At 34.6% G+C, this 21004-nt stretch overlaps 7 protein-coding genes across 7 annotated transcripts; 5 read left to right on the top strand and 2 right to left on the bottom strand.

Annotated features, from left to right (window-relative positions):
* LOC104717244 (probable tyrosine-protein phosphatase At1g05000) lies at positions 184–1600 on the top strand. Its single transcript, XM_010434790.2, has 5 exons — positions 184–504; positions 604–697; positions 952–1009; positions 1114–1157; positions 1247–1600. Exons 1-5 carry the CDS (start codon positions 293–295, stop codon positions 1448–1450), a joined length of 612 nt encoding a protein of 203 aa, XP_010433092.1. The 5' UTR covers positions 184–292; the 3' UTR covers positions 1451–1600.
* LOC104717233 lies at positions 1785–2816 on the top strand. Its single transcript, XM_010434780.2, has one exon. The coding sequence runs from the start codon at positions 2052–2054 to the stop codon at positions 2691–2693; it is 642 nt and encodes a 213-aa protein (XP_010433082.1). The 5' UTR covers positions 1785–2051; the 3' UTR covers positions 2694–2816.
* On the top strand, positions 3721–5146 carry LOC104717222 (probable plastid-lipid-associated protein 1, chloroplastic). Its single transcript, XM_010434769.2, has 3 exons — positions 3721–4226; positions 4390–4585; positions 4660–5146. The coding sequence occupies exons 1-3, from the start codon at positions 3775–3777 to the stop codon at positions 4972–4974; spliced, it is 963 nt and encodes a 320-aa protein (XP_010433071.1). The 5' UTR covers positions 3721–3774; the 3' UTR covers positions 4975–5146.
* LOC104748199 (probable transcription repressor OFP9) lies at positions 5307–5992 on the bottom strand. The gene has a single exon (XM_010469877.2). It carries the CDS (start codon positions 5985–5987, stop codon positions 5400–5402), a length of 588 nt encoding a protein of 195 aa, XP_010468179.1. The 5' UTR covers positions 5988–5992; the 3' UTR covers positions 5307–5399.
* LOC104717213 (pyrophosphate--fructose 6-phosphate 1-phosphotransferase subunit beta 2) lies at positions 9623–13274 on the top strand. The gene is made up of 16 exons (XM_010434757.2): positions 9623–9940; positions 10040–10201; positions 10295–10416; positions 10841–10894; positions 10980–11086; positions 11180–11285; positions 11367–11430; positions 11501–11589; positions 11667–11798; positions 11880–12050; positions 12139–12254; positions 12340–12451; positions 12542–12626; positions 12720–12764; positions 12849–12917; positions 13008–13274. Exons 1-16 carry the CDS (start codon positions 9742–9744, stop codon positions 13082–13084), a joined length of 1710 nt encoding a protein of 569 aa, XP_010433059.1. The 5' UTR covers positions 9623–9741; the 3' UTR covers positions 13085–13274.
* On the top strand, positions 13805–14537 carry LOC104748190 (putative BTB/POZ domain-containing protein At2g40440). Its single transcript, XM_010469869.1, has 2 exons — positions 13805–13942; positions 14085–14537. The coding sequence occupies exons 1-2, from the start codon at positions 13805–13807 to the stop codon at positions 14535–14537; spliced, it is 591 nt and encodes a 196-aa protein (XP_010468171.1).
* On the bottom strand, positions 15713–20490 carry LOC104748180 (glutamate receptor 1.4-like). The gene is made up of 5 exons (XM_010469861.1): positions 20184–20490; positions 17010–18241; positions 16594–16900; positions 16121–16491; positions 15713–16042 (listed from the first exon to the last, which is right to left on the bottom strand). Exons 1-5 carry the CDS (start codon positions 20488–20490, stop codon positions 15713–15715), a joined length of 2547 nt encoding a protein of 848 aa, XP_010468163.1.

The raw sequence follows: 21004 nt of genomic DNA, 5'->3' as shown, positions 1-21004 counted from the left end.
ATAATATATAAAACTAGAGTATAAATAAATTTGATTTAATTATGTACTCCAATACACGAGATCAATTATGTTTAAATTTGATCTAATTGGACGACCCTTTGATAAATTTGATTTGATTATTCAGTCTCTTTTCCAATACACGAAACTACAGTACCGAGAGTGAGAGTAGGTTTTGGGCCTTTTGGCTTTAAAGAATATTCTTTATGGATACCTTTTAATATTCCCCAAAAAGACTTGTGAATCTTCTCGACTTTTCTCCATCGTAAAAGCTCTGCTCTCTTCGTTTCCGTTTATGCCGCTCATCATCATGACGTTGGAGAGCTACGCCGGAGATGTTCACACCGTACCACAGTCGGAGAACTCGACGGAGGATAGATGCGGCGGTAGTGAGCTTTTCGTGCCGCCTCTTAATTTCGCTATGGTCGATAATGGAATTTTCCGTTCTGGTTTCCCTGAACCCGTCAGTTTCAGCTTTCTCCAGTCTCTTCGTCTCCGATCCATCATGTAATTTCCTCTGATTTCACTCGATTTTCGATGCTTAATTGTGTCTGTCATCTTCGTTTTTTGTCTCTAATCTCTCTTGATTTTGTTGTTGTTTTCTAGATATTTGTGCCCTGAGGCATACCCAGAGGTGAACATAGAATTCGCAAAATCAAATGGGATCCAAGTCTTTCAATTTGGTATTGAAAGATGCAAGGTGAGGATGCTTTGAATCTCCCTGTTCTTAGTTGCATAGTCTGTGGTTTATAGTATGTTCTTAAGAATCTTAAGGTTTCATCCTTTAATATGCTTAATTCTATCTATGGTTGTTGCTTCTAAACTTGTGTTTAGTCTTCTTGTTTAGCATGTTTATGATGAGATATAGCTATGCAGAGATGATGGATGAGTAACATATTCCGTGTGTGCTTGAAACTGATGATTTTGATGGTTCTCTCTCTGTGTTTCTTTCAGGAACCCTTTGTTAATATCCCTGACGAGGTAATCCGAGAAGCATTACAAGTCCTTCTAGGTTGGTACCCTCTTTAGTATATAGTCTCTCTAAAACATCTTTACATTGAGCCTAACGTGTTGATCATCTAATCATATAAGTTCCTCTTTTGCCTTTTTAACTAGATACTGAGAATCATCCTGTCTTGATTCATTGTAAAAGTGGCAAGGTAAATTGAGACATCTCTCCTCTGGTTAACAACCCTAGTCATGATATGATGGAAAAGATCCTTATATATCTTGTCTCCCTCGGTTGCAGCATCGGACAGGGTGTCTAGTAGGTTGTGTGAGGAAGATTCAGAGATGGTGTCTGTCCTCCATCTTCGATGAGTACCAGAGATTCGCAGCTGCTAAAGCAAGGATCTCAGACCAGAGGTTCATGGAACTCTTTGACATCTCCAATTTAAAGCATTCACCACTCTCCTTCTCATGTTCCAAGAGGCATACTCATATTGATTACTAACAACGTTATGTGTCGAAAATGCCATTAAAAAAAATTTAAGTAGTAGTAGTTCTTTTTAGTAGTTAGACTTTGTATCAATAAAATACATAATAAAAACCCTTTTATTCCAAATTAAGCAAATAAAAATTATACGGGTTTTCTCCTTTTCAATGCTATCATGTCGAACAAGTTTGTCATAAATTTTTGTATTCAGCTTAAAAATTTGAACCTTTTTGTTTATTGAATTGGCAAATTCCAAGTTAATAGATTAGCATGCCAAATTAACGTGGTTAGTGGAAGTTTTAAAATTTAAAAGGAAACGTTTTACCAAATTTTTTGTGTTATTGGTCAAATTTGTGTTAACTTCAAATTCAAAGATACTAATAATATAGTAATGAATGCAATCGTAATTCGGAAGTAATTGATACAAGTAAAAAAGCTTTAAAAAACCCTGCGAGACACGACTTCCGAAACAGCTGCAACACTCTCTCCTTCTCTCTCTCTCTTTTGTTCTATTGGTGTGTTCAAGAATGGCGGATGTGTTCTTCAGAATCCATTCTTAGTTATTTTTCTCTTAGTTCTTTTCTATTCTTCTTGCAAAACCTCTGTATCTGATTCCATAATGAGCCAACAACTCGGTGTAGAAACTAGTCAGTCCCAGCCCGAGACGCTACAGTCAACGACATTTCTTGATTTGCTGCGGCTCCAGATGGACGGTCTCGATCGAACCAGGAGAAGGAGCCGAACACTAAAGGAACGGCTAGGATTCAAACGAATCGGATGCTGTGGTCCAACCTGGGGTCTTCGGTTAACAACCAGTACTACTACTAACACTCGCGAAGACGACGAACCGTTCGATAACCGGGTCGTTTCCGGTTCAAATCATGGACCGGTTCAGTTAAACCAAGGTATGAATCTCGCAGCAGCTTTAGCAGCGGAGAGAAATTACCGAACGGAGGAAACGGTAGCGTCATCATCAGGGAGTTTGACGCCGTTAAGAGTATCGTTAATGAGATTGTTAGAGGAAACGGCGGAGAGAGTCGTCGTCGAAGGGAATGAAACGGCGTCGTCGTCATCGACGGTTAGAGGAGGAGGTGGTGTTAATGATTCAATGTGCTGCGTGTGCATGGGAAGGAAGAAAGGAGCAGCGTTAATCCCATGTGGACACACTTTTTGCAGAGTGTGTTCTCGAGAGGTGTGGCTTAATCGAGGTTCGTGTCCCCTTTGTAACCGTCCGATCATCGAGATCCTCGACATTTATTGATTTCATTGTATCCTACGGCTCATAATACTATTTGTCCCGTTGCACGTGACTCACCTCACTGATGTTCGTGTTGCCTAGAGATTCACGTGTGTGCTACATATGAAATTTAATACGGTTATTGGAAATTGGAGTATTATTTTTTATTTATTGACTTATGGGCCTGTTTTTCACCAAACCCCAAATTCAAATTTACAATGAAGGCCCATTTAGCTTTGGATCAACCGCTCATTAAATTTGAAACCGTAAACGCGGTAAGGACAGCGACTGAAAACGGTGTTCTTAGATATTTTTTTTGCATTGGAGCTCCATCTCGACCGTCCACAAAACTGGCGATCTCGAAGATCACATAAAAGCGGCCAAACAAGTATAGTACACGTCCGAAGGTTCTAGACACATCATGCCATTTGCATGGCGTTTCTATACCTAGAAATAACCCAAACCAAATTCTCCCCGACACGAATAGTGGGACAAATTATCCAAATTTGTTATTTAATAATTATTTAAGAAAATAAAATCTTCCACAGATTTTAATGCATTTTTTCATAAAGTTCGCAAATTTTGAAATCAGTAACTGTTCGATTCGCAATTGATGATCTTAAACCATTCACGTGTCAATATCCTTGTTTTATTAAACAAAATACCTACTATTATATCCCTTGTGTCTTGACTTTGTTTGTATCATTCATAATTCATGATTCATAATTTATTAAAATCCAAATCCACAAACTGTTTTGAATAATAGTGGATTTCATCAGTTCAATAACAGTGGATTTCATGAGATTTTATTTGTAAATTTTAAATAAATCACTAAAAATATCAAGTTGAATACACAAACAAAATATTTAACAATTCAACCAAATATCATAAAACTCTCTTAAATCCTCTCAAAATCTCTAATTTCCTAAATTCCATAAAATTCCTCAAACATCATGGTTTGAATACATCCCTAAGATATTATGAGAGAAGGGTATATACGTCATTTACAATCCAGCTCAACGGTTATAAAACGCGTTTTGTAATTTCCTAATTTTGTGAGGTTTAAGTTTGTTCTTGTGAAAGAAAAAGCAAACACAAACAAAAAATGGCGACTGTACCATCATTGTTCACCCAACTCCCCTGCAAAACCCTAGTTCCAAACTCATCAAACGCTAAACGCCATTCCAAATCTCCGATTCAAGTCCAGATACCTTCGATCAATCGACGATCGAAACTTGGAGTCTCTGTTCACCGCCCGGATTTCAAAGTCCGAGCTACGGATTTTGATGACAAATGGGGTCAAGATGGGGTGGAGAGAGTAATGGCTTCATCATCCGTGGCGGAGAAAGAAGCAGATGAAGCGATCGAATCCGTGGAAGAGACGGAGAAGCTTAAGAGATCGCTTGCTGATTCGTTGTACGGTACAGATCGTGGGTTAAGCGCGTCGAGCGATACCAGAGCTGAGATCAGCGAGCTTATCACCCAGCTCGAGTCTAAGAACCCTACTCCAGCTCCTACCGATGCTCTGTTTCTCCTCAATGGCAAATGGATTCTCGCGTAAGTACACAATTCTTATATGATTTTTTTGAAGATTGGTATTAAAGATTGGAACTTTTTCTTGGGAAATGTGGAGTCTTTGCTTATTTTTGTAGTTCAAGAATTTGTTATGAATCAAGAACTTATCTTTTAATGGTGTTCTGTTCTGTTATCTTTCGTGAAGCTACACATCGTTCGTGGGTATGTTCCCATTGCTTTCACGAAGAATCGAGCCTTTGGTTAAAGTGGATGAGATCTCACAAACCATTGATTCCGACACCTTCACTGTTCAGAACTCTGTTCTGTTCGCCGGTCCGTTTTCCACAACATCCGTTAGCACCAACGCTAAGTTCGAAATCCGAAGCCCCAAACGTGTTCAGGTAACTATCAATCATCACCTAAATCCTTACATGTCAAATTTTTTTTACATCAACGTAATTTTTGTTTGTTGTAGATTATGTTCGAGCAAGGCGTTATTGGAACTCCTCAGCTAACGGATTCGATTGAAATCCCTGAATTCGTCGAGGTTCTTGGTCAGAAAATCGACCTCAGCCCTATTAAAGGGTTACTTACATCGGTCCAAGACACGGCTTCGTCTGTGGCTAGAACCATCTCAAGCCAACCACCATTGAAGTTCTCTTTGTCTAGTGACAAGACTCAGTCGTGGCTGCTCACAACTTATCTCGACAAAGACCTTAGGATCTCGAGAGGCGATGGTGGAAGTCTCTTTGTGCTCATCAAAGAAGGAAGCTCTCTCTTAAACCCTTGAAATCATCATCATTACTCTCACATCACATCCATAGTAACATTTATAATAATACTAGTATAGAACCATTTGTCTGTGTTTAATAGTTCTGTAACTGTTATATTACCTTGTTGGAGAGTTATAATAATGGATGTTACTCTAAAGAAATACAATATATTATTTACATTGATACATACTTGAACTGTACGGTTAACGCTTTGCTAAACAAACACTTTAGCATCAGTTCAGATTTTGGTATACTGAAATTGAAAGCAAAATTGTATCACAGTTCTGTTTTCTTCTGTAATCTCAAGTTTCTAGTTTCAGTTATTTTTGGTTTATGAATGTTATACAAATCGGTCTATTTTATTAACTTAGAAAACCGTTTTGTTACAAACCAATTATGTTACACACACATTTGAAAGAAACAAGTGATCTTTGTTCTCTTTTTAGCTACGAAACAAATCAGCACAAACTTCGTAAAAGATCTCGAGAATGGCAGACCTGTATTCGCGAGGATTCATTGATAGATAGTACTCCAAGAGGCTTCTAAGTTCATCTGCTTCTTTGATCTTGTTTGCTACTATCATCTCGACCATGGAGTCTCTGAAGTCCTCTCTTGGATCATAAGAAAACTTCTCCATCGCCATCATGACAATGAACTTAGTGCTACCGATGCTACCCTCGCTTCTTCTTCTTGCTCTTCTCGCCTTTTCTTGCCTAATCTTTGCTTGATGTTGTGTGGCTTCTTGTGTCTCTCTGATCATCTGCTCTAGCTTCTCCTGAACCATGTAGTGTGCTAGGCTTGAGAGCGAACCGTGTTGGTCTGAAAATCTAGAACTTCTGTCTGATTCCACCGAGGAGGAAGACGCAGAAGAAATGCTGAGTCTTGCTTTGGTGCTGCAACACAAAGCTTTGCTGCAGATTCTTGCTTCTCTTGTTTGGTGTTGTGATTGTTTGTTCTGTTTCTTGTTATCTTTCTCTGTTTCTTCTTGTGTTCTGTTTGTGGTTTTCATGTTGACGATTAAGTCACACATTATAGTCGGGGGTTCTGAGGATGGGGGATGTTTGTGAAACCAAATAAAGAAAGAGAGTTATTATTTAATCATTTTATGTGAAAATTGAAAAATGTGGGTCATGTTCATCATGATTATGTCTTGATCTTAATTCAATTTTAAAACTCCATAAAAGAGGCTCTTTTAAAATTTTATAGAGTAACAACAAGTCTTCAACATTATTCATTTTTGTAAAACTAACTTTTATCATCTCCAATGGTTTTCCCTATTTTTACCTCTAAAATAGGAGAACTATAATAGATGTAACTTTTGCTCCAATGGATAACTCTATTTTTTCCTCTAAAAAAAGAATATTCCATAGAGATTCTTTTTCTATTTTACTAATAATACCTTTTACTTATAAAAGTTGCAAATTAACCCATTTATTTTAGTATTTGTGAAACTTTCATAAAATTATGATATTAATTAATTTTTTAACATTCATAAATATTATTTAAATATCACATTTATTAAAAGAAATACATTGCATCATATAAAATAATAAAACATAGTAGATTTTCTTAACCATCAACATTAGTGTATTATTGAATCTATAATAAACATAGTATATCTGATATGAGAATTGAATCTTACGACAAACTTTCAGTATTGTGTTGTTCAATACAAAACCTCCACTTCATTAAATTATTAGTATTAAACTATTTAAATATATATTTTATTTATATTGATAATAAATATAAAAGTGTTAAAAGTTCAAGGACCATTTTATAAATAAAAAAGTTCAACTCTATTATAGAGGAAAAAATAGAGTTCCTCTATATATAGAGGAAAAAATAGAGATCTCTATTATAGAGGTAGAAATAGAGATGGGTTGGATTAGACTTTACTCTAAAATAGAGTTAAAAAGCAAATATAGAGTTGGGTTGGAGATGCCCTTATAAGTCTCTAAAATCAATATCTACGATTATATTACTCAAAATGCAATGGAATTAATGTTGTACACTTGGTATATAAGATTTAGATTTCCTTTGGAAGATCCGGTATTTCCGATTGAATTTTAGGGGGGTGTATTGAAACAATGATTTTGGAGGATTTCATGGGATTTAAGAAATTTGGAATTTTGATTGATTTTAGGGAAGTTGATATGATTTATGGGAAAATTCTTTCAAATCCTACCTAAAACCATGAGATTTGGATTTCTGTATTTTTAACTAAACGAATCCTCTCAAATCCTCCAGAACCTCCAAAACTTATTAAAATCTAAATCCACAAACTGTTTTGAATAACAGTGGATTTTAAAGTAGATTTTTAAATCATCAGTTCAATAACAGTGGATTTCAGAATACTTTTTAAAATCTATGATTGAATAACATAGGATTTGTAACTTTTATACAAATCACCTAAAATATCAAGTTGAATACACCTCCCTTAATCTTATTTGTAGAATTTATAAATTTTATACAAAATCAAAGAAAAGAGTGTGTTTAGTGAGATTGGTTCATTATTTCAAATTAATATAACATATGATTCATTACTTCCAATTGATAAAACAATGATTGATGAAAATATTTTTTAGTTTATTGATATATGAAGAGTAGATATATATTCATATGAAATAAAAAGTTGGAAATAATAGAGAAGATTAGGTATGATTGAGGATAACTGAAAAAAATTAAGAAAGGGGAGCTAAATGCATGTATTTGTGTCGTGTTTTAGGAATATAGGGGTGATTAATTTGATTATGATGGTGATGTAGACCATCTTCATGTCCACTTTAGTTTGTTGTTGTTGAAGATGATACTGTATATCTAAACTTTATTTTCTAAAGTTTTTGGTAATGTGGAAAAGGTGATCGATATATGTAATACTTAACATAATCTGACACAATTAATATACATAGCTAATAGTTATTAAAATATTTTTTTAAAAAAACATGAAAAAAAACGACACAAAGAAGAACAAGAGATCAAGAGCAGCTATTTGTGGTTTTCACATGGCTACTGATGAACTCTAACTTCACTTTGTTTTATTCTTAGATAGATTTTCAATAGTTCAGAGTTGTCATTTTGCAAGAGAAATGTATATATATAGTAAAGATTAGCTAAAAGGGTTTGTATACTCCACAAAATATATACATGAGAAATACTGAAGAGGTAACGTATGGTTGTTGCCTTGGAGACAAGACATGCTTTATCTTTGCTGGCTTGTATATATACCTCATTTTCTGCTTTGATGTTTTAGGAATTTTATAATCAAGCATTCTTTTATTGGTGAGTTTTATATTCTTCGTATTTTCATACACCCAGACACACACACACAAAATTCAACATTTTATATAGATATTGAGAACAGTTGGTCTTGGAGTTGAAGCTGTCGAAAAAGAGAAGAAAAAATTGGACTCGGACTCAACCGATAGTGTTTCAAACACTGCGTTTGTACAAAAAAAAAAAGTTGTACCACCATTTAGCGTTTTAATTATGGAAATCGTTGTGGAATGGCTCTTAGAGAGTAAATAAACTTCCACCACGAGAAAATGGTATATCACTTATGGTATCCCCGGACACACATTTAAGAATGTACAATCATTAGAACTTGAGGTGATAAGACATAGGTTTACTTTTACCTAGTTACTTTGTATATATTGATTGGAGCCTTTTAATGTCTTTAACAATAAGTTATCTCGTGTTATTCAACAAAAGAGTGTGCAATAATTGGAGATTAACCACAAAAGATGTTAACACAGCTGGATAGAATCACTTTGTGGTGATTTACGTCTTTGTAGGTTTTAGAATTGGGTCTTTTAGGGATTTTGTCATGTGACAATATCCATATGACTTTTCATTTTGATTAAGTTGTTAAACTCAAAAGGGAGAACTTTTAAAACGTGAGAAGTAATTAAAAATTGCTTACTTGATCTAAATACAGTCAGTAAGTGGCTAAGTGCCTTACCAACTTGTTAAGCTGACAGTTAAACCACATGTTGCCATTATGGTCCATACTTTCTAGGGTTCATGATTATCTCCCTCACCATTTTTGTCATTAGGTCTAAACTCGTTTCCTTCTATTAACTAATTGGATAATTATAATCATGTTTTGTCTCAAGCTCTCACAACTCTGTTTCTTCAACAGAAAACACAGTAGAAAAAAACAAAAGTTATGTTCATTTTCGAGTCGCTAACAAGTAATAACAATAACAAAGACCAATGCTCCTGCCGACTCTAAAACGAATATAATCAAAGTGATCATTCCTCTCTAATTTTAGAAAGAAAAAAAAAAGTACTAAAACTGATTAACTAAGAAAATTATAATCATGTTTTGGTCTCAATTTCTCACAACTCCAGTTCTTCAACACAAAACACACTAGAAAAATTGTTCATTTATTCTAATTATCACACAACTTTTTTTTTTGATAAAGTTTAAATTATTACACAACTTCAATCAAAATTATACCAATTAATTCCAATATAATTCGAATTTGATGCTTTAAACTTTAAAGTTTAAATCCCTAAAATACAACACATTGAACGGTTTGAACCCATGATACGAAATTTTTTTCGAAAATGAATCAAATGCAGTTCTTGATATTTTTATAAAATTCGAGATTTTTTTTTTGTTTAAACCATAAATTTGGCATATTGGAATATCCGGAAATATTGTACATTAAATTTCATCACCCACTTTTAGAAACTTATCCAAACAGTTTCCGACACACACACTTCTGACTTCTGACATTCAGAGAATTTTTAGGAACAAGAGTCCAAAAAAATACTCACAAATGGCATCACAGCTCGATTTGATCGGTAAAGACTACATCGCCGGAATCTCGAATAATCCTCGGGCGGCTAGCCGTGTGACTTCTGTATACAGCGAAGTCCAAGCCAGTCGTATCGACCACGCGCTTCCTCTTCCTTCCGTCTTTAAAAACCCTTTCAAGATCATCGATGGACCTTTAAGTTCCTCCGCCGGACACCCAGGTTCGATTACTAAATCGAAATCACTAGAGTAAACCGGTTAAAATTAGTTGGTTTAAGTCAATTTTGATTTTTTTTTTTTTTTTTTTTTTTNTGTTGCAGAGGAGATTGAGAAATTATTCCCGAATCTATATGGACAACCATCAGCTTTATTGGTTCCTAACCAATCTGATGCAGTTAAATCGGATCAAAAGCTTAAGATTGGTGTTGTGTTGTCTGGTGGACAAGCACCTGGCGGACACAATGTTATCTGTGGAATCTTTGGTTAGACATTGTTACTTTGTGTAACTTTTTATTCATTTATTCAGGTTTTTAAAAGATTTTGAGAGTTAAGTAATTTCGTTGTTGGTTGGATAGATTACTTGCAAGAATATGTGAAAGGAAGTAGTCTGTTTGGGTTTCGTGGCGGTCCAGCTGGAATCATGAAGGGGAAATATATTGAGCTTACTTCTGAGTTTGTGTACCCTTATAGAAACCAGGTTATTTTGTGCCTTTTGAGGTTTTTGTCGGTTTGTATGTTCTGTTTGGTTTCGGTTTCTGTTTTTGGAGGTTAATGAAAACTTAGAAAACTGAATTAGTGACCATCATTTGGTTTAATTTATTAGTCTGTTTTTTTTTTTTATCTTTTCGGTTCGGTTTTTATCTTAATCGGTTTAGATTCTCTTCGACTTGGTTTTAGTTTGGTTCGGATTGATTTTTACCGGTTTAGATACTCTTGATTGAGTTTGATTTAACAGAGTACTGTAGGTTTACTGAAAGAAGTTTGTTAAGGTCTTTTAAAGAATGGTTTGTTGAGTAATCAAATTTTGATTATAAAGAGTTGGGACTAGTAGCTCTTTGTATTTAAAGATTTGCATTTTGTAATTATTCTTGATAGTTTCTGTTGTGCTTTATTTTTTGCAGGGTGGATTTGATATGATATGTAGTGGAAGAGACAAGATTGAAACTCCAGAACAGGTAAAAAGGTTTTGTCAATGTTGTGGCTTTCAACCGATTCTTTTATCGATGGACTTAGTTAGTATCAGTTTGGTACACATTGTAGTTTCGGCAAGCTGAAGAGACTGTAACAAAAATGGACTTAGATGGTCTAGTGGTTATTGGTGGAGATGACTCCAATACTAATGCTTGTCTCCTTGCTGAACACTTCAGGTACGTTTTTGGAAATTGTTAAAGATGAATGAGATTCATTTTTCTCTGTATTGCATTTTAGTGATTGGTATTTTTGCGGCATTTGGTTTGCAGAGGTAAAAACATGAAAACTCGGGTTATTGGGTGCCCCAAGACAATAGATGGTGATTTGAAAAGCAAAGAAGTCCCTACTAGTTTCGGGTTTGATACTGCTTGTAAGGTAAGTAACTTCAAAATGGTTTTTACTTACTTATGTCTTCTACTAGAAGACCTTATCAATGGTTGTTTTATATTCATGCAGATATACTCAGAAATGATTGGAAATGTTATGATCGATGCACGTTCCACAGGAAAATACTATCACTGTAAGTTTATACCTTCTCTTAGCAAATTGAATTATCTTGTTACAAGCTTACGATTGCATTTTATCTATAGTTGTACGTCTTATGGGCCGTGCTGCGTCTCATATTACACTTGAATGCGCTTTGCAAACCCATCCAAACATTACCATTATAGGAGAAGAGGTACCTTTTCGTGTTACTCAAGCTTCATTCCTAGTTTTCGGTTTAAGAACCGGAAATAACCAAACATTTATATGTAGGTTTTCGAGAAGAAGCTAACGTTGAAGAATGTTACGGATAACATTGTTGATGTGATCTGTAAAAGAGCAGAAAATGGTTATAACTACGGTGTCGTTCTTGTTCCCGAAGGTCTCATTGATTTTATCCCTGAGGTAAATAATGGTCAATCCAGTTCTTTTCCCTATGTTTGTGTAGTGAGCTTCTTCACTCCATCTATGATCCATTATTTGCAGGTCCAAGAGCTGATTTCCGAACTAAACGAAGTCTTAGCAGAAGGAAACGTTGATGAAGAAGGCCAATGGAAAAAGAATCTTAAAGAGGAGACTTTAAAGATTTTTGAGTTTCTTCCTCAAACTATTCAAGAACAACTAATGCTTGAAAGAGATCCACATGGAAATGTCCAGGTCTGTTTTCTAATTACCATCACCCGGTTTAACCAATAACTGATTCAAACCAATAACTGAAAACCGGTTTATCTTTGCATCTCTTAAGGTGGCTAAAATAGAGACAGAGAAAATGCTGATACAAATGGTTGAAACCGAGCTAGACAAAAAGAAGAAGGCGGGTACATATAAACGCGAGTTCATGGGGAAATCACACTTCTTTGGGTAACAACTTTAGCCTAAGTATATATATGTTAGTTACTAATTAGCTAGTCTCAACATAATCTTATTTCTGATTGTGTTTTTTTAGGTATGAAGGGAGATGCGGGTTGCCTACGAATTTCGATGCAACTTACTGTTACGCATTAGGTTACGGTGCTGGATCACTTCTCCAGAGCGGAAAGACCGGATTAATCTCATCGGTTTAGAATTTTTCTTCCTTTTCTTGAAAATATGACAAAATGTTTCTTTATTTCAAGATTATTTATATCAACTTTGTATTTTTTTTGCAGGTTGGAAATTTGGCTGCACCTGTTGAAGAATGGACAGTTGGTGGTACTGCACTGACTTCATTGATGGATGTTGAGAGAAGACACGGTAATATAATTAAAGCCGTGAAGAGTAGACGATGTTACGATACTATTGTGAAATCTTTGATAAGTTCCAACATTATATGTTTTTATGTTGCAGGAAAATTCAAGCCGGTTATCAAGAAAGCTATGGTTGAACTTGAAGGTAAAAGTCTTTCGCTCTAATTTTTTTTTTTTCCTCTACGGCCGCTTGTTCTCTCTATCACTCATTGCTTCTGATAAATTTCAGGCGCACCGTTTAAGAAATTTGCGTCGCAGCGTGAAGAATGGGCTTTGAAGAATCGATACATTAGTCCTGGTTTGTTCACATACATCAAGTACTAATTAATTTCATTATTTTGGATGGTTTTCCAGGTTAACTAACTATCATTCTTTGTCTTGTTGTCAGGTCCGATTCAGTTTAAGGGACCGGGATCTGATGCGAGAAATCATACCTTAATGCTGGAACTTGGGGCTCAAGCCTAAAGTATTTTTGGTAATGTGAGATTCACTCACTGGCTCACTTACTTTGTTGTTGATTGCCTTTGCTGTAAAATATTTTTGTAGTAAAGAAAGTTACTGTGAGTCAAGTAAACCAACAAGTAGTCAACGTGTAGGTCGTGAATTGTGATGACTGATGATGATGACACTTGAATAATAAAATCTCCTTCGTCTATTGCCATTATTATTTTTTACTACATGCATTAAATCGGTCTGAGATTGAGATGGTAATTTTTTTAACCACATTAAACCAGGTAAGGTTGGTAATATACAACGGCAAGATAAAGATCTAAGAAATTAGAAGAGATTGTAAGAGTAAGTTAATTTTTGAGAGTACAATGCTTTTATTCGTTAATGTTATTTCCTTCAACGCAAATGGAATAGGCGGCAAGATCAGAGGTCTCTAAATGTCAATGATGCTGGAATCACTGAATCAGACGAGTTGAATGCTTCGGCTAACATAGAGATAATTTACCTTTTTTGAGATGAAAAGATGATAATGAGTCCAACTCCACTTAATTTCTAAGTGGTGTGTTTTGTGTAATAAAATTACCAATAAATGTATCTTTCATTTCCAAAAAATGTCTTGGAAAAAACGAAATGAGTAAAGGTAATGAGTAATTTTGACCATCTAGCTAGGCTCTCTCTATATATTAAAACCTACAATCGTTAGCCTGATCAAATCCAAGTTTACATGCTATAGCTATGGGGACACTAACAAACAAAGAGCTTTTCTTTGATGGAATTGTGAAGATTTTCAAAGAACAACAATGCGATGTACGGCTAAAGGCATGTGATGATAGTGATGAGGAGGCAGCTATCTCTGCTCATAAGCTTTTTCTGGTTGCGACTTCTTCTTCTACTACTACTCCTTTTTTACCTTTCGTCATTATCTGATTCAGTTCAAAATTTCAATAAATGCTATTACATGGAATGATTTTGGTATTAATGTTCTTTCCTTGACATATATGTGGAATTTTTATAGTCTGCGAGATCTGAGGTGTTTAAGAAGATGTTTGAATCAGACAACTGCAAGTCTTCGTCCATGCTTGAGACAATCACATTCTCAGAGCTGAAACAAAAAGAGTTAGAGGCTTTCGTTGAGTTCATCTACAGCGACGGCGGCTCTAAGCTTTCACAGAAGGCGAAGCAACACGTTAGGCCACTCTATCGTGCAGCCGACAAATATGAGATTCCGCATCTACGTGACTTATGCAGAGACGAGCTTGTAGCACGTATAGACTCTTTGAATGCTCTTCAAGTTCTTGAGCTCGCCCAAATCCCTTTTGACAAAGCACTCACTGATGCTGCCTTGGCTGTTATCAAAAACCATAAGAAAAGTATTTCCACCTCTAGTGAGTTCAAGGTTTTTGTCGCTAATCATCCAAATCTTACTGTGGAGGTAGTGAAGACTATTTGGGCTCACTGTTATTGTTGATGGAATAGAAAAGCCACTATTTAGTTTTGTTGTTTCATCAACTATTAATTATCATTTTCATGGGATATGACTTCCTTTGTTTTCTCAAGCTTGCAAATCTTTGAAAAAGTTGTTTTAGTGTTTCTGGTTAATTAATAAATTAAGATTCCTTTCTCATTGATGAAAACATAAACAAACGATACAATCCTTCTCCACCAAGTTACAAGAAAAATAGTTGCGAGTTAATGATTTCCAAAAACTATGGTGTATGACTCAATTTTCATCTTCTTCTTCTTCTCGGAAATTGGGTATATGACTCTGTTACAATCCGGGTTCGGTTCTTTATGATAACTTGCTCTCAACCTCACAACTCTCACGCCTATGAGGCTATGAACAACAAGATTGTGATGAAACTTAAAACAAGAAAAGAAAACAAAGACCACATGGATATGATTACCCAGTTTAGCTAAGTCGATGTGACAAAGTCTATGGGCCAGGCAAATCACTATCAAAGAAGAAGAATCAGCTCAAGATCAAGCTTTTACAACAATGGAGTCTCTCACTCGTGTCTCTCTTTTACAAGAAGTAGATGAATCGTTAATAGAAGAAGAAGAATAGATTTTGGTATTTATACACTGTATTAAGCAACCAATAATCTACTACTTGTAAAAAATAAGAGAATCTGAAACTTGTACCATTGTTTGTAATTTTTTACAGACTAAACTCTAAAGGTTAGAGGTCCAAATGTACTTGTTATCTTGGCCTTGCTCGTGGTAGTCTGGTTCGACATCTCTCCTGGTACCCAATCAAGCTTCGACAAGCTTGTGTCTCTATGTTTGGTTTATGTCTGCTCTTGTTTTTATCTTTCAAGTTTGTTATCCGGGTTCTGTCCGAATATGCTCATTACTCCTTGTATCATTCCTCTATAAATTAAATCTTTGGTGCACAAAAAAAAAGAAGAAGCTCTGCAAGATATTATATTGCATTGCTATTTGCTAGGCCTATTGAGAGTGCTCTTGGTTTAATCTTGGTTTAGATTAATTAGTTGGTTAACTTTGTTGGTTAGCTGGTTAACTCAGAATAGATATTTGTATATAATACAACTCACATGTAAAATGTACAGATTAATTGAATGAAGAAAGTATTTTCCAATCCTAACAAACTCTCTCTTTCTTCTTCTCTCTCTCTCTTGTTCGTCATAAGGCCGTCGTGGTGGGTGAAGGACGAATCGCTCTTCCAAATCGATGATTAACATAACGTTGGAAATGTTTAATCACTGCTTGCCTTTGTTCTCTGTTCCATGGGATTAGATAGACGACGAGAGCAAACGCAAAAGAAACTCCTGTGATCATAAACAAACCGCGGAATGTGTAAACCGAGAGAGGATCACACGTGTTATCCGCTGTGGATGACATAGAGTCTCTACGAAACCACCAGTTCTCCATGGATTTTAGCTTCTCTGTTCTCCTTAGCATTGCGATTTCTCTTGACACGTTTTGAACCAAAGGAGAACCTTTTTGAAAAACCTGAGAGAGAAAGATGGATGAGATGATGCTATATACAAAATAATGTAATGTAAGGAAAGGAGGTTAAATTATTTTTACAAATCCAAAGCCGTTGGTGAGGCTTTCGGTTTTGACAATGTAGAATTGTGAGGGGTATCTAGTAACAAGTAGCTTTACATATGGAACTTCATCGACGATGAACAAGATTGTTCCATTCTTTAAAGCATTTATATAATCATCAGCTGCCTTTAACCCTTTGTAAGTCGGTCCTTGGAATGTAGGATTATCATAAACCAGTTTTGCTGCAATAGAGTCAGAAAAGAAGCCGATGTTTTCATGAGATTTCAACTGTATTTGTTGAACCGTCATCACTGATGTCAACGTCGCAGTGTAGTTTGAGGTCAGTATAAGCACCGCAAATATCCAAACAATGACCACAAATCTTGACAGACTATGTTCTAGCCTCTCCCCTACATAATATTAACAATGCCACAAAAAAAAAAAAAGTGTACATTAGAGAGTTTTTGTAATAGGCAAAATCAAGAAAGCGGATTTTAATTTTTCATACTTACGATGAGCAAAGACAAGGGTCGAGAACCCAAAGCTTAGCATTGTTCCGATTTGGTGGACATAAGAGCCTTGGAAGTCAGTGTTATCATGCCGCTCTATTAACCAAACTACAGCCCCGGTTAAGATAAAGAAAGCTACAATTGTTAGCCATAGACTAAGTGTCATAGGCTTAAATATAATCCACATGCTTTTGTCTTTTGCAGCCACAACCGCGAGGCCAATATCAGTGAATGGTAATGTAAAATCTACATATGTAGATCTGTTATCAGTAATTGTGATATCTCCAACAGCTACATCATACTTGTGTTTCTGTGGAAGAGAAGTAGCAAAACAAAAATAAAATAATGAAGATTAATATATATACATGTATATAACTCTAATGATGGAATGAAAATGCAAACATATAAATCTTAATTACCTGGTCATAGATTGCATACGCTAGCTCGTTGTAGTGATGGTAGTTAAATGCAACAGGCCAAGGTATATACTCCAGTTCATAATTGAAAGGTCGAATTGACGTTTCGAAAACTTCTATGCAGTAACCTCTAGCTGCTGTGACTCCTGTTTTTGAATCTGTTTTCACTTCCAATAATTGTGGTCTGAAGTTTCCCGCTGGTACTAAAACTCTCAGCTTCTTCTTTTTGCTATGGCTCTCCTCTTTCTTCAAACGGGCTTCCGGAATTCTAGTAGACCCTCCAGGCCAGATTATTGTCTCAAGTACATTGGTAGAAGACGAATTTTTTCTTCTATTCTTAGTTACGAAACTACCGGAACTCCAAAATCCTACACTTCTTTCACCTCGTCCTATCATATTTATAATCTCAAATTTGTATGAGATTATTTTTCTATCCATTATTTTGATGTCACCACTCAAACCTTTATGTTTAGTAGTACTTTCTAAGATTCCCTCAAGCAGATGTACCCTTGCTACTTCTGCTGCTCTTGCAAGACTCCAAGCTATATCGTGAGCCCATACGCTACAAATGCTCATCCTCGTAACTTCTTCGGGTAGCAAAGATCTCTTCCATCTCAAAGTAAAATTGTGAAGCTCCTTAGTTAATGGAATATAAGACTTAAAACCAATCACACCTTCCATTGCCTCATTTGCTAGATAGTTTGTGTCTTGAAAATTATCCATGCTTCTCGCTGTAAGAATCCATGCATGCCCTTCTTCCATCATTCCTAATTTCCGAGCACATGGGAAAATAATATTTGCAATGCTTTCAGAGACATGCGCAACGCAAATCCTTATCCCCAATGACTTTATCTTTCTTAGGTGCTTCACGATACATTCTTCATTGCATGAGACAGAAACTTCAGCCTTGTACTCGATGTGAATAGCATTTTGTTGGAAATGTCCGACCAAAGGTTGCATACTCTCTCTCCAGTCATCATCATCCTCATAGATAAGAACAACAGTTGCCCAATCAAAATTGCGGAATAATGTTGTAATGCCCTTTGCCTCAGAGTCGGTATCATGCGTAGCTTGAATAAAGTAACTATATTTGGTCAAGGTTGAAGAGGTAGGCACTTGGAAAGATATCACTGGAACTTTAGCTTTCTCTCCAAGTTCTGCCAAAACTTTTGCTTCAAGCAACGATTGTCCACCAACAAGTGTTTCCACTTGTTCAGTTTGTAGGAGATCCATGGCTGTTTTAACAGTTACATGTCCAAACAGTAAGGCAAAATGAAAACTGAACACTTTCATCAGGTGATGCAAATTTCATACAATTAAGCAACATCACATTAAAAATTACTCTTGGCAATGAAACACTATTAGGTTTTGTGTGTTTTCTAAAATGTCACCAACATCCTTTTTTGTTTTTGTTTAAATACCACAAGGTTTAAGAAAAAAATGATTTTAGTAAGTTTTACTTAACTTATAAAACCATTAATTTTGTGGTATATTCGAAAATCTTAACTGACGTATATATGACATTATTTAAAGGTATATGAAACTTAATTAGGGTATATATGGTATGTCCAAGATTTCATGGTCATTACATGTTTTGTGTTGGGAATTAGAATTTTAAATTAAGATCGTCTAAGACTGGTCTTATATATATATACTACATTATGACCCGCCGTATACCGCAGAGTAAATTTTTTTTCTATTTTTCTTAAGATATTATTTTAATACTAATTTTGTTAATGTACTCTTTTGTTAATTTTAGATTATGACTCGTGCTATACCGCACAACAATTTCAGATTATGACTCGATTATACTCTGTAGTATAACGCACAATAATTTTTGTTTAATACAATTTTAATTAAATCAGTTTGACTCAATATATTTTATATTGGTGTTGTTAAAATAGTAAAATAAACATTTAACCCGTATTATAATATTATATTAATGATTTTTTTTTACTATTATCAATTCTATTATGTAATGTCATATAACCCGTCATTTAATATAACTCGTTTGTGTTATTTTAAAATTTTAGTATGTTTAAATATTCATAATTCTAAGTTTTTTTATCAAGTTTAGATACATCAGTTATAAATTATAATTTTCTTAAAATTCTATAATCTACTATATACAGTAAATTTATTATATATGTATGTTGAACACACACTTTTTATATTAATTGAGTAATATATATTCGTTTTAAAAAATTCAAATCACAATATATGCAGAAAATATACATTTTTATTAAATTTATGTATTATATGATGATGTACTACATTTAAATTTTAAAATAAAAATAAAAGATGATAGGAGAATAAATTTTTTAATATGAAATAAATATTCTAAATATCTATATTAATTATAGAATATTATATATATGGATATTCAAAATATATATTTTTTTTTTGTTATAAGGATAGTAGAAAAAATTAACTAAACTTGTTTGGATATGAATATAAGCATTCAATGACATTAAATGCAAAAACTTTCCAAAACAGATTTTTGAGCAAAAACTGCTGCAAAAATACTAGTATAGATAAGTAACGTGAGTAAATTGTTTGAGATGAAAATCCCATAAAACTAATATTTTCTATAGGAAAAGTAAATTTCTCGATCCTTTTTTTTGGTGGTAGTTCCCATATACTTTGATGCATGGCATATATTATTATGCCAACTTAGAACCCTCTTTCACATAGTTTCTTGATTTTTTGTCGTACTAAAACACAAATACTGAAACTAAGGTTTATATACCATATTATTATGCCAAATCTTTTTGTTTGCTTGTTTCAAATTTATCTGATGATCTGAATTTATCTTGTTTGTTTCAATTTTTTAATTTTTTTACAGCATTTGTTCAACCTAATTAATTAACCTTTAACATTTTTTATATAACCGGGTGAACTTGAACCGAAAATCAGATAAATCTTCGAAAAAAGCTAATTTCAAAGCGTCTGAAGGACATGTTACATTACCATATAAGGCATCCCAGTGTCAACTTCAACTGATTTTTCACTAGCAAGATTCAAATCATGGTCTTAACATTTTAATACCGCATTGGCTTATCTATCTCCACACCGATACTAACTAGCTAATATGATCTTGTTATTCCAAAGAAAATAATCTAAGACGCATGCATCAAAGGTAAATGCAGAAAAGAACACAAAGGTGTATTGACTTACCTGCCGCTAGAGCTTGGAGAGGGTCACCATGAGAGTCTCTGGTTAAGACAGAGACCCTTGTTCTATAGCCATTATTGACATGATAGAAATCAGAAAGTGCCATGGAAATTGAATTTCTCACAAACTTTCCTTCCATTGAACTCATGTCCACAACCAGTCCAATATGGACGTCTTCATACATTGATGAAACTTTATCTACTTCACCCTTTTGATGAGTTTCGCCGCATGTTATAGACACAAACGAAATGGACAGGATGAAGAACATAATAAGATGAAAATAATTGGTATGCATCATACATTTTTCCATCTTAGTGAAGCGTTTGTGTTCTTGCCAATGCTTGTAATTAGCTACTATATAATCTATTCCCGACATCAAATTTAGTTCAAGACTACAAATATTTTAATATTAGTTCACTATAATTGGTCTAATTAAGTATATCATCATGTATTAATTAAGTAACTCGGGAGCCATAATTGGTCTAAGGTCGTAATGACAAAGTTGTCATTAAAGTTGACTTTCATGGATCGGAGTCCTAGGTCTGATCAGATCCCATATAAACATGTAAACTGTAGAAGTCAATCCATCACACAACTGTGTGGAATACTTCAGGTGCAAAAAGATTTGTGGTACTTTTTTTTTTTTTTTCTTTCCCGTTCATGACTTATATATATTGATCCCTCCTTTTTCATTATTAGGTGTTTTTGGATTTAAGAATATTAGAGTAAATTAGAATTTTTTTTTTACTTTTTCTATATTCAAAACATAACTCAATTATAAAATTTGAATAATTCAACCAGGTAAAAGATACTACAAAATAATA

This window comes from Camelina sativa, chromosome 2, assembly GCF_000633955.1.
Source record: "Camelina sativa cultivar DH55 chromosome 2, Cs, whole genome shotgun sequence".
In the NCBI taxonomy this organism is placed as follows: domain Eukaryota; kingdom Viridiplantae; phylum Streptophyta; class Magnoliopsida; order Brassicales; family Brassicaceae; genus Camelina; species Camelina sativa.
This window is presented reverse-complemented; position numbering and strand designations above follow the sequence as displayed.

Excerpts from the sequence above, each read along its gene's own strand:
- LOC104717244 (XM_010434790.2), top strand. The coding sequence starts at position 293 with ATGCCGCTCATCATCATGACGTTGGAGAGCTACGCCGGAGATGTTCAC. Across the intron at positions 505-603 it reads CTTCGTCTCCGATCCATCAT|ATATTTGTGCCCTGAGGCAT; the intron begins GTAATTTCCTCT and ends GTTGTTTTCTAG. Across the intron at positions 698-951 it reads TTGGTATTGAAAGATGCAAG|GAACCCTTTGTTAATATCCC; the intron begins GTGAGGATGCTT and ends TGTTTCTTTCAG.
- LOC104717233 (XM_010434780.2), top strand. The coding sequence starts at position 2,052 with ATGAGCCAACAACTCGGTGTAGAAACTAGTCAGTCCCAGCCCGAGACG.
- LOC104717222 (XM_010434769.2), top strand. The coding sequence starts at position 3,775 with ATGGCGACTGTACCATCATTGTTCACCCAACTCCCCTGCAAAACCCTA. Across the intron at positions 4,227-4,389 it reads AATGGCAAATGGATTCTCGC|CTACACATCGTTCGTGGGTA; the intron begins GTAAGTACACAA and ends TCTTTCGTGAAG. Across the intron at positions 4,586-4,659 it reads GAAGCCCCAAACGTGTTCAG|ATTATGTTCGAGCAAGGCGT; the intron begins GTAACTATCAAT and ends TGTTTGTTGTAG.
- LOC104748199 (XM_010469877.2), bottom strand. The coding sequence starts at position 5,987 with ATGTGTGACTTAATCGTCAACATGAAAACCACAAACAGAACACAAGAA.
- LOC104717213 (XM_010434757.2), top strand. The coding sequence starts at position 9,742 with ATGGCATCACAGCTCGATTTGATCGGTAAAGACTACATCGCCGGAATC. Across the intron at positions 11,286-11,366 it reads GGTTTGATACTGCTTGTAAG|ATATACTCAGAAATGATTGG; the intron begins GTAAGTAACTTC and ends ATATTCATGCAG. Across the intron at positions 12,255-12,339 it reads GGGAAATCACACTTCTTTGG|GTATGAAGGGAGATGCGGGT; the intron begins GTAACAACTTTA and ends GTGTTTTTTTAG.
- LOC104748190 (XM_010469869.1), top strand. The coding sequence starts at position 13,805 with ATGGGGACACTAACAAACAAAGAGCTTTTCTTTGATGGAATTGTGAAG. Across the intron at positions 13,943-14,084 it reads CTGCTCATAAGCTTTTTCTG|TCTGCGAGATCTGAGGTGTT; the intron begins GTTGCGACTTCT and ends GAATTTTTATAG.
- LOC104748180 (XM_010469861.1), bottom strand. The coding sequence starts at position 20,490 with ATGGAAAAATGTATGATGCATACCAATTATTTTCATCTTATTATGTTC. Across the intron at positions 18,242-20,183 it reads TCTCCAAGCTCTAGCGGCAG|CCATGGATCTCCTACAAACT; the intron begins GTAAGTCAATAC and ends CTGTTAAAACAG. Across the intron at positions 16,043-16,120 it reads TCACCAACGGCTTTGGATTT|GTTTTTCAAAAAGGTTCTCC; the intron begins GTAAAAATAATT and ends TTTCTCTCTCAG.